The sequence below is a fragment of the Gasterosteus aculeatus genome, chromosome 8, assembly GCF_964276395.1.
Source record: "Gasterosteus aculeatus chromosome 8, fGasAcu3.hap1.1, whole genome shotgun sequence".
Classification (NCBI taxonomy): domain Eukaryota; kingdom Metazoa; phylum Chordata; class Actinopteri; order Perciformes; family Gasterosteidae; genus Gasterosteus; species Gasterosteus aculeatus.
Window position 1 is genome coordinate 17,371,975 of NC_135695.1, and position 11,911 is coordinate 17,383,885.

At 46.1% G+C, this 11,911-nt stretch overlaps 1 protein-coding gene across 1 annotated transcript in view; it reads left to right on the plus strand.

The window, feature by feature from the left end:
- The window catches only part of agbl4 (AGBL carboxypeptidase 4), a 201,981-nt gene extending 190,182 nt beyond the window's left edge, over positions 1 to 11,799 (plus strand). Inside the window, exons 10-13 of the mRNA XM_040184981.2 lie at positions 1,580 to 1,732; positions 3,748 to 3,910; positions 11,039 to 11,132; positions 11,299 to 11,799. Of these exons, the coding sequence (XP_040040915.1) occupies positions 1,580 to 1,732; positions 3,748 to 3,910; positions 11,039 to 11,132; positions 11,299 to 11,395 (507 nt within the window). The 3' untranslated portion in view covers positions 11,396 to 11,799. The remainder of the gene's footprint in view (positions 1 to 1,579; positions 1,733 to 3,747; positions 3,911 to 11,038; positions 11,133 to 11,298) is intronic.
- The last annotated feature ends 112 nt before the right edge of the window (positions 11,800 to 11,911 follow it).

Here is an 11,911-nt window from a genome sequence, read left to right on the forward strand (position 1 = left end):
TCCTCTGGGGCTCCATCCATCAGGTTGTCGGGGGCTGCTAGCGGCCGACTCCCAGCCACCATATTTCACCGCCAGCCAGCCAAGCAGCTGACAGCACAGCCACCGCCAGGAAATTGCTTTGGCTGTGAGCGGAATTTCAAACACAGGCGCACTGCATCGCCCGGGCCGCCCAAGCGCCGCTTCCACGTCTCTCTCTCTCTCTCTCCCTCTCTCCCTCCCTCTCCCCCTCCCCTGTCAATCTCTCCTCTCCTCCCGACACACATCTCTATGTCTCCCTGCATCTCTCTTTCTCTCTTTTTTGCTCTCTCTTATGTACTCATTTCCTCTGGCGTCGCACCTCCGTCTCTATATGTTTCTCCGCTTGCGCTTCCCTGCTCCTCTGCCTCCCTCGCACAAAGTCACAAACCCATATGCATCGGGGGGGGGTTCTCTCCCTTTTGTCTTTTCTCCGTCTTTGTCGTTCCCTCTCGTTTTGCATCCTCTCCTTTCTTCCCTCGCTCTCTTCTTTCACGACCCACGGGGGAACAAGGTGTGGTGGTGAATGTGTAATGAGCGGAGCGAGGGGGGGGGAGGACGGGAGGGATGGCGATAAAGAAGAGGATAAAACCGGGAGAGGCGGAGTGGAGTGATAAGATAGAGAGGATGAATGCTAGATGGTGCTGCTCCAGAGGTAAGGGTCAGAAGGTGTGTGGATATGTGTGTGTGTGTGTGTGTGGGGGGGGGGGGGGGCTTGTATTTCTGCCCTTGTCACAACCAGTTTAAGACCATTGGATGGAAGAGAGTTTTTTGCCAAGTGAGGTCGTTTTAGCTCGTCTTGAGATCCCGGCTTCAGGTCCAATGTTTAGGGTTTGGAATTGGAGTTAAGATGATGCACCGGCAGTTAAATTATTCAGATTAATCAATATCATATTCAAATACAAGTGGGATGAAAAAAAGAGTAAGAGTATTTTCACACTGCACAATAACATAGATAGTGCTATAAAGTATGTAATACTGTGCATATTCTGGGTGCAAAGGGAAATAATGTGTGAAATGATGCAATGCACACAAAGGTTGAAGCTTCTGCCAATTGAAATAATAATTTCCAGGGTGCCGTCTCACTGCCATCCTCAATTTGGTTAAATTATTTCCAGCCGTCTGCAGTTTCACTATTTTTCATGCGCGGCGTATTGAGGAGTAACAATGTCAGATCCATCAAACTGAGACTTTTATAAGCATGGAATACCTGCAGTGGGATCTTCAGTCATACACGACTGTCAGAAGTAACTGTGGGAATTTGAAGATAAATCAAATATGTGGAAGCTCCCTATTTGTGTCACAAGATAAATATATATGTGTTTGTGTGCGTGCATGTGTGTGTATTGAAGTGATAAAACAGCTGAGAGGGACCAATCTTATCGAATCCATTTTACACATTGTATGCTGGTGGGAAAATACATGACACACCCAATATGAAGTCAATATTAACCTGATGAATAAGTATGGAGAAGTGATGCCCGGTGGACGGACTGGTTTGGATCCGCTAACCTGCGTTTCTGTGTCCCCCCTGTTCTCTCTGCTCTGTCCCCTCCACCATCAGAGAGTCAGTTTGGAGTTCTACATCGATGTCCACGCCCACTCCACCATGCTGAATGGCTTCATGTACGGCAACGTGTTCGAGGACGAAGAGCGCGTCCAGAGACAGGCCGTCTTCCCCAGACTGCTGTGCCAAAATGCACCAGACTTCTCATTTGTAAGTCACACAAAAAGTAGAATTTTACCCAGCTTCTATCCCGGGGATCGCTCGGAAAGAGAACACATTTGCTCCAAATTTGCTCCATCTCCCAAACTACTGGTGAGGTGGTGTTCAGCGAGGCATTTAATTGCCAACTGTTGCACTCTGAGTGGAACGCGCTTGAAGACCTTGGTTGCACTGGGCCTCTTAGGGGAGTAAATGCATAACGGCACGGATTAGAGGTGAGGTGTTCATTAAAAATATGATACATCGCGTTAGCAGTACCCATGCGCACAGCCAACACATGTGATGTGTAAACATATACACGCGCTCACACAGGGCGTGTTGCATGATTTATGTGTGCAGAAGAAAGGAGCACATTCCAGCTGTGCACAAAGATTCTCACCCCGACCGCTTCAGAGAGGAGCTGAGGAGACTGTAGGAGAAGAGAGGGTTCAACTTCAGCAGCTCTGACAGTTCCGTTCAATTAATCAGTAACAGAAGTATCAAAGAGCACACACCCATGATGCCAGAAGTCCTTGAGGAGCAAGAATATGAGAATCTACACCGTCCCAATGAAAATATGGCACAAAGTAAGCTGTGGATTATCAATGTACTGTACATATAGTGTAACTAGTGTCCCAACACAGTAACACAGCATGAATGTTACTTGATCCCACGTGTATACAGAACCGTTTCCCTGACGCGTTACCATTAATATTAATGTGCCTGTGTGCTGCATGTGTGTGCACAACACAAATAGCAAGCCCAGTGAAGATTATGACGAAGCGCCGAACGGGACTGTGAAAGTAGGCCGGGATGTGTTGTATGAGCAGTGCGGGTGTTGGAGCTAAAGCCCCCGGTTAGTTGTCTCAAACCGGGTTCATCTGGACGAGACTGAGTGCCGTGTGGAGGCTGTTGGAAATGAATGGAGGAGAGAAGGACAGAACGGAGCATGTTGGGAAAAAAAACATCCGTCCACTGACTGTGACGCCCCTCCACACTGCCATAGGTGTGGAGGGGCGTCACCTTAATTAAATTGTTTCACGCGGGGGCATTATCCACAAAGCCATTCTGCCTCAGCCCGGTTTCACTCGTCACTGACCTTCGTTTTCGCAGTGACGGTGACATTTCATAGCGTCCACTTACACACATCATAAAGAATAACCTTTATTGCCCATTGAGGCACGTTGGCAACCTGGACACAAAGGAAAGCCAGAGAGGCGGATGTTCACCCACACATGCATTGAAATGTCACTGATTGTCCGTGTCTATATGGGATGCAGGAACGGAGGATGAGTAAAACGCTATTTCAGGAGAATCTCTCTCTCTCTCTCTCTCTCTCTCTTCCCCTCCCTCTCTGTATAGCTTGTGTGACAGCTGGCCCAGGGGTTATCTCCCTCACTGTGCTTTTGTCCCTCTGCCCATTCAGCACTACCTAAAACCCAGTGCAGCAGCAGCAGCACAACACAATCACGGCAAAGTCCCACTGGTGGCCGCCGAGTCTGCATTTCAGCAAAGGCAACTCTCACTGCAGCAGAGCAGAGCGGAGTGACAGTGAATGGAAACTTTTCCACACTCCTCCCAAGACAACATCTTATAGTACAGCTGACACGCTGAAACCAAAAATAGACTGGAGCTTCTTTTTTGTCGCCGTTTACAGCTTTCTAAAGACTTTTAATGAAGTCAAATCTGTTCAGATGAGCCTCTGTGCCCTTCATGATTTGTCCTGGGCTCTCCAGAGGCAACTCAAGCTACTGAGGAAAGAAGAGTGATGGATCTTAATACATTTTTACTGATGAGAGATGTGTTCTTCTCTTTTCCTTTAATCACCAGGGAAAAATTAGGCAAATTATATTGCGAGTTGAAAATTTGTTGTGTAATTGGTTTTCGGTGCAGATACAAACAAATGGATCTACTATTTCCTAAATGCAGGAAAGATGCGTTCTGACACAAAGACTGTGTCGTCCTTCTACCCTCTAGTCCAACACAATGTCTCAGATGTGGGTGGTCTTCTTTGTCCCTCCCTTTAGTCCAACACCTCCTTTAACCGGGACATGGTGAAGGCCGGTACCGGTAGAAGGTTCCTCGGTGGTCTCCTCGATGACACGTCCTACTGCTACACTCTGGAGGTGTCCTTCTACAGCTACATGGCGGCCGGCAGCACCGCTCCTGTGCCGTACACTGAGGAGACGTGTATCCTTCATCTTTTATGGTCCGTGGGAGTTTGATTGTATCTTTGTGTGTGTGTGTGTTTGTCTCTCGTTGACCTCTCTCCCTGTTTCACACACACACACACGTTGTTGTTGCACTTGGCGTCTCCCTCTGAAATCCAGCCACTTGATCTTGTAATCATTCGAGTCATTATCGTAATATTCAACACCCTGGTGGTGAGTTGGTGTGTCCGTATGTGTGCCAGGTCGCTCGCACATGTTGCTCTTTTGTTGCCTCTTGTTGCGACAGATGTGCAGTGACAGAATACGGATGTGATAGCTGTGTCTATTGATTTTATTTACAAAGGAGAGAGGAGAAAGGGGCTTGTGCTGGAATACGCAATGCTGTGCGTGTGTGTGTTTGCATTAAACAATGGAACAAACGGGATTCCTGCCTGCTACAATCATGCATGCACATGGAGCACACACATTACATTCGTCACGGGAAACGAAGGTCATAGGTGCGTTAATGGAGCCAGATGGGGAGGAGGTTTTCCCTTCAGCTGACCTTCTCAGTGCTGAATAGCTCCTGAGAGCCGGCCGATAGCGGGCCGATCGTACCGATAGGGTGAGTGAGAAGAGGGAGGAAGAGAGATGCGGAGAGAGCGATAAGTACCCTACGTATGAAAAGTGTGTGCTCCTCTGCAGGTGGAATAGAGGGTGGACATAGACGTAGCCTTAGTGCCCTCTAGTGCTAAGATCTGGCACATGCTGTCACACCATGGATGCATCTTCCGCTAATTCACGCCCACATGGAAAGTTAGTAAGATTCGGGTGAAAACTGACGAATAGTTCCGTATTTGTGATACAGAGTCACTCGTATTGGGATGTGGTGTGGTCTCCTCTCGCTTCGCACACAAACATCTCAGCTCTTCGCATTCCATTCGCGAGGCCCAAATCCCAACTGGAATGCAGGCGTGTGCATGCGCACGCGGTACAGCCACAGAACAAATACTTGGCCGTGCGTTTAGGAGACCTACGTCTGCCAGTTGTGATAAACAAATTCCCCAGTGTTTTTATTTGCGTCGGATGCACTGGGTTCAGAGCAGGATAATAATACAGGGGGAGCCAGGTCTGAGCCTCAGTTTGTGTGTGTGTGTGTGTGTGTGTGTGTACAGAGGGGACTTTTCATCTGAAGGTCAAATTGGAAGGAAACTCAGCCCTTTGTGGGAGGACTTGCTTGATCTTTTTTGTTTTCCCGGTGTGTGTGTGTGTGTGTGTGTGTGTGTGTGTGCATGGGGTTGGCTGGCTGTGTGTGTGTGTGGGGGGGGGGGGCTATGTACGGGAGGAGGGGATCCACAGGGTGGGAAAGGCGGCACAGGGACCTGGTGTAGAGTGAAGATTGGGGTCAGGCAGGTTGAAGGAACCGACCATGTCGCTTTATACGCCCCGGCAGTCAGCTCGATGAAGCGCGCAAATCATCAACAGAGACCTTTAGCATCTCAACGCCCTCACACCTTTCTCACCTGACGCACACAAACATGCACACACACACACACACACACACACAGACACACAGTCCTTTAAACTAATACATGACAAATGAGTAATAACCTCCGCCCTAACTCTTACCTCCTTCAAAACACGGCACTCTTGCCCTTTAATCTTTCCTGCCTCTGCTTCTCCACTGCTGTGACTTGTAGCCACCAAAATTGAAAGTGTAACCTTTCTCACAGTGGAGACTTTGGTCACAGTTTGAAGTTGCAGGGAAAAGAAGAGAAGGCGTAGTGTGTGTCCGTATTTGTGTTCTGGTATCTCCGTTTTCATGTCCTCCTCTCTCCTTCATCTGTCCTTTCCTCTCATCTCGACAGCTCATTATATCATTTAGTCAAGCTGAGAATTGTCTTCTCCGAAACAGCAGGGACGACCTTCATCGCGAGTCGGTCTTCTCTTTGTCCTCTAATCATTAATATGTGTGTGTGTGTGTGTGTACCTTCTCTCATGTATGCTACTCTTTTTTTATTCATACGTACTGCACTTAGCTTTAGTCTCACTGACGTCCCACGTCTCGAAAATAATCTTAAACATTTTGGCCTGTCATTTGTGTCCAGGTTTAGATATTTTCAGAGAGCCGCTGGGTTTTGTGATGGAACTTCCAGTTCAGAAGTGGTTCAAATGTTAAAAAGTGTGGGACTTCACTCCGAAACTCAGCTTGATGCTTTTTGATATTTTCTTTGCAGGTGTGTGTGGGTGTGGATGCTTTTTTTTTTACGTATTGTAGGGAGACAGAATTCTCTCTGACTTTGAAGAATTATTCAAAAACATTCAACATCCATTACGCCTTCCCTGAGAAATGTGGCTCTTGTTTTGTTTGTTGCCTTTTTTCTGACAGAATGCAGATTTTCAAACTTCTCTCAGAGAAGAAAAGTACCTTTTCTCTCTACTTTGACTTTCTGCTTTTTGGGGGGGGGTCTTATTGAAGATGTTCACTCAAATGTCCACATCTACTCTCAGGAGTGTTAATGTTGAGTTATCCAGCAATATTGCGTGGTGTTGGCTAAAACACGCACACTTCGTTTTAACGTGCACCTCGACAACAGTGGGTCCATGAAAACCAGAATCGCAAGTGGAACATAGTGCGCATCAGTGAACCTGACACCCAATGGGCATATTGTGAAGTATGCAAATGATGTGCCTCGGAGGCAAATGTGCTTCAGCACCACGCGTCATACACGTCATGTCACAGAGACGCGCCGGCAAGCGAGGACCCGGACACATTTAAAAACACAGTTGATTGCACAGTTATTGCTGCAACGCTATGCACAGATGAACAGGCGCACACATCAGTCGTTGGTGTTCACGGAGGGCCTGAGAAAGTCCTTTTGTGTAGAAAATGTAACTGCGTTCGGAGCTGAAACTCTGAAGCGTAATGGCATTACGCCATAAGAGACTTAAGCAGTGGAATTGTCTGTTGAAGTAAAAGTTGTTAAAGTGACAAGCAGTGGGTAAGAGATGATTGGATTGTAACATTATCAAAATGATAGACCTTCAGGATAACGACGGGAATAAGGAAGAACATGAAGAGAGGCTTAAAGTCACACACCACAGGTACCACAATGAGACAGGTGTGTGTGATGCTATGAACATGTTGTTTAAACCTGTGCAGACAAAGCATAGCCTTTTCCTAACAATACATGAGTGCAACTCTCGTAAAGACACCGTAATAATTGGAATATAAAAATAGTTTCCATATTTTCTGTTTTCAGAGCAGCACAATGTAGATCAGAAGAATCTATTCCTGCAACTGCACACTGTAAGAAAACAAAAGCTTTTCTTGCACCCATTTCATTTTACGACTCAAGTTTCAGAGCTCGTCCCATCGGCAATGACACCTCCTCCTGTCGGGGATTTAAATCAACCCTTGTTTGTCCCTTTGGGCAACGGGACGTGAGGTCTTTCAGTCTGCGTAATTTCTATTGGGGACAAAAATGTCCCTTTCGGAATTGCTGTTGTTGACTGGGTTCTTAATTAGCATTGGTAATTAGTTCTCTGCGTGTCAGCGCAGTGACAGGACCTGTCAGCGGGGTCGTATTGATGGCTTGAACGTCCCCTGCGTTGTCTGCCTTTTAACTCCCGTCCGATCTGGACAGCATTCCCCGCGCGTCTTGTCCATTTTACCTCTGGGCGGCCTTGTTGTTTGATCGTCACCTTGTCTGTCCGTCCTGCAGGACTAGGCACGGGGGACACGGCGGTGAAAGCCGCTAAATGGCTCGCTGACAGTAAACAGCTGCAGTAAACAAGTCGTGTCCCAATCGCCTTTGTCTCACAAATCTCATCAGTGCCTAAGCTGGCGCGCCCTTGAGCCATGACAATGACCTGCTATTGATTAGACAAGACGGTTATGTATACCGAGATGTTAAAGAATACGCCCCACGCACCTCAGGGACAGGCAGGCAAGATGCTGGCACACATACACCTCTTTGACCTCTCTGCAGCTGGATAATGACAACACACTGATAATGATAATGTTGATGAGTTAGAAGAAATAATATCAGCATCATTAGTGCACACGTTGATTCAGAAACGGTTGCGTAGTTCTGAACTAAAGCGGGTGCAGTATTTCCTCCTTCATCCACCGCTGTAGTCCGAGCTGCAGCCCACCAACTGTTTCCTGGCCCTCGCACACATCGCTCGCTGCTGCTGCAGCAGAAAACTTGTTCCAAACCGTACGTTTTTTTCCCCGGCAGCGAGCCAGACAGCAGTCAGGGCATCCTCCGCGTCTCCGACCGTTCGCCACAGAGAGGAGGTTCTCCTTCAGAAGCCGACCGTCCATCACAAAACCTCCTGCAGTAGACGGTGAGTCGTGACAAGCCAAGCTGAGAGGCCATCTGCGCGCTGTGGGGCCTGGGAGATATTTTTGTCGCTGAGCGCGTCCGGCCGAGGAGCTCAGGACCGGCACCGAGCTGTGGTGATGGAAGAGAATGGAGGAAAAACACCAAAACTTTCCTCAGGTCAAAACGTCAAGGATACAGGGAGAGAGGGGGCGGGGTGGGTTTTGGTACGCAGGTATATTTGAGTGTGAGTTAATGTCCTTGAAGAAGAACATTTTTGAGTGTATGTCAGGTCTTAGCAACTAGATTAATAACAACCTACATTCATGCAGCTCTTGAAATAGGAATGTGTTTCCTGTGTGACGGTCGGTCAGTTGGCCCACCAGAAATATTGCAACGATTGTTAGATTGATGAGAAATGTTGTACAGACATTCATAGCTCCCGATGAATAAATCCTAATGACTTTAATGAGACTCTGATTTATCCTATGGCGACACCAGCATGTCAAATGTTTCACTTACGCTGTGACATTTCAATATCTAATGGGGGAAATGCCATGACATTTTCTCCACACATTCATGTCCCCCTCAGGATAAACTATAACAACTTTGTTAATCACTTAACTTTCCCTCTAGCATCATCATCAGGTAAAGAGCTTATTATGTCAAATACTTTGACTGCATGAAGAAAGACATTCCCAACATCCCCAGCTGCCCTTCGTGTATATTGATCATTTAACACGCAAAACTGAGATAATTACCATGGTAAACATTATACCTGCTAAACATCAGCAGGTTAGCGTTGTCTTTGTGAGATAACTTGCCTTTTCCATTAAGCTCAAGACACAGCCGCCCTGCTAGCATGGCTCCCTATTGTTTAAAACTATTATGCATTCAAATTAGCACGAAAGTGAGACTCAGAACGACATAAACTTAGTTTCTGTCTTTCTTTCTGTCTGCTGTTCTGAGACAACCTCTGTGGTCCATCCACACGCACGCACACACTCTCACACAGCCAGCCTGGCTGGATGCAGGACTCACAGACAGCCAGATGGGGTGTGAATATAGACTCTGGAGTCGTGTGGAGAGCTCCGCCATCAGCCTGCAGGGTGAAGGATGAAGTCCTGTGCATGCTCCCAAACATACGCGGGATCACACCCTCAAAGGCTGAGTTGGTAGACTTTACTGAAGGGCGTGCCTGCGTATTCACAGGTGTATTACTTACCCAGTGTACGCTTGTGTGCGTGAGTGCATATCCATGTTTTGCTTGAGGTACTGCAAACTAAAAAGCCAGTTCAAACCAAGGATGGATGGGTTCAAATTAAACAGGCTTTAAACAATAGCTTCTCATTTTTATAGCAACGAGGTCATTACAAGAAATTGAAAAATGCAAAATAAAAATGACCAGATCTCCATCTTTTTATTTCTGTAGGACAGTTGTTTCAATCACGTTTGTGACAGATAAATAGTCCAGCAAATGACAGGTCGTATCTGAGTATCAACAAGGTAATGTCAGGGGAGAGTGACAGATTATGTCTTTGTGTTGCTCCATCATGTTGCAGCCTGGTGACGAATGAAGGCAGCCACACACCAATGCCCCGAAGTAGGGAACAAACTTTAATGTTATTGTTTGTTTTGTGTTGTGATCCATATGAACGGTAGCAATGTGCATTCTGTAGACATGGTGGGTTATGGAATACGGTAAATGGAAAAATGTCTGAAAGGGTGCAGCGGTAGATTGGCAGCTCATATTGATGTTGTTTTTCCCGGAGACCACGTGGAATTTATTTCTATTAGCAACATCGTTCTTACTCATCTCTATTTACTATATCTTCGGTCCCGGTGATTTGGAACATTGCTGGCGTTCAGTGGTTCTCTACTTCTTTATTGTGTGGACCTGATTGTCATCATTACTTTCTCCGAAAGCTTAATGACCACAGGCTTACCAACAGCACTCATAGAGGCTCAGCTGTTTTATTAAAGCAGTGAAGTTATTGATATTGTCCCTAATGTAGTGAGGGTCAATTGGGCTGAGGGATGATGTGTGCACTCACCTCTGAATATAAATAAGGTCTCATTGTATAAGTAATTGCTGGTGCGTGATTCATGCCAGCATCATGCATTTGGCTGACGCGAGTGAAATACATTTTGATTTAGCCTCACTTAATGCGGACTGCAATGTTTTGTACCTTGAGGATTTACACTGCTCATTTGATCAGTCGCTCCTGTCTACTTATGTACTGTGACCGAGTATGGTGGTAATGTTTCAAAGGCTTTTATGTTATTTCTTATTAATTATTTGTTGTTAATTGTATGTAAACATAAAGTGATTTGAAGGTGTCATGTTAGAAATCATAAATGCCTGAAATATTACTGGGCCCTTAATTTACTTGATCTGTGGGTCTTGAACTGTATGTCGCTCTTTTTTTTAAGCAAGCTATCAACATATAATTTACATTTTATTACCATAAAATTGTAAACCTTAATACTTACTATACCATCATTACTATGGAGTCATAGACACCTGATTCATTTAAGTAGTTACTCTCTTTTAGCTGTGTTTTTTGGACTCTCCCAACTCCTGTAACTAAATTACTAACTTTGTCGGTCAGCTTTTTAGGAAAACACAGCTGCTTCTTAGGAGTCAAAGTACAATAAAGTCATGGGCCCGGAAACCAAAACAATGAGCTAAAAGAAGTTAAAACACTTCTGTTGAATGGCAAGATGCTGCAGAGTAATAAGTTCTCCACCTCACGACCAAATCTCCCTTTGGGAACCACTGCACCAGGGTTTTGAGCAAACATTACCTGAGACGATTAGCCTTAACGCCGTGTCCTCAGACACCAAACTGGGCAGGAATGTCGCTCGAACCTTCCTGGATTACTACAAACTCAACAACCACATTAAAGACAACAGACCGATTCATATTCACAGGTAAGCAGTGCGGCTTTATGCATAACAAAATGTGAATCTAAACTAATTACCTGAATACAATCTTAATGTGACAGGTTGTTCAAACTCAACTGAATGTACTTTTGTTTTCGCTGTTTACGGGACTTTGACCTGCCGGTTACTCCCGTTGCTGTGTGTTTGTCTCCAGCTCGGAGGTGACAGGCGACAGCGACAGGAAGGGAAACGGCGTTGGCAGAGGGGCGGGAGACAGAGAGACGGAGAGGAGCCGGGACGTCAGGCCCTAGACAATGAGACCGAAGGACAGACGGACACAGACTGAGCATGTATAAAACGCAGCGCACCGTAGCACGAGGATCCTTCACACTTCATTGCCTTTGGAAGCTCCTCATCTCGCTGGCTATAAAGACTTTTTTTCACAGATTTGTGACACTGGGATGACTGGTACTTGCAGGGGCTAAAATCAGAACAAGCATCCTGTCGGGTTATTTAATGGCTGTAAAACGTGGATTATTAAAGGCCAGGGGAGGAACATAATGGTTCCCCATGTGAAGTCCATCTGTGGCCTTCATTCGGCAGCTCTTTTTTTGTTTTCTAGCCACCTAAAACAAGGCATGTTTCCCTGCTGTTATCTTATTTCCTGAATATGGTGTCATGCTGTTATCTCATTAAATACTTACCCCTTTATCAATACTGCCAACATGGATGACTGCTTTTACATAAGTGGAATCTTCAATATCTCCATTCAGCTGTAGTTTTGCATCTATACAACTCTTTGTGCTCATGTAGCTGTTTGTCGACGA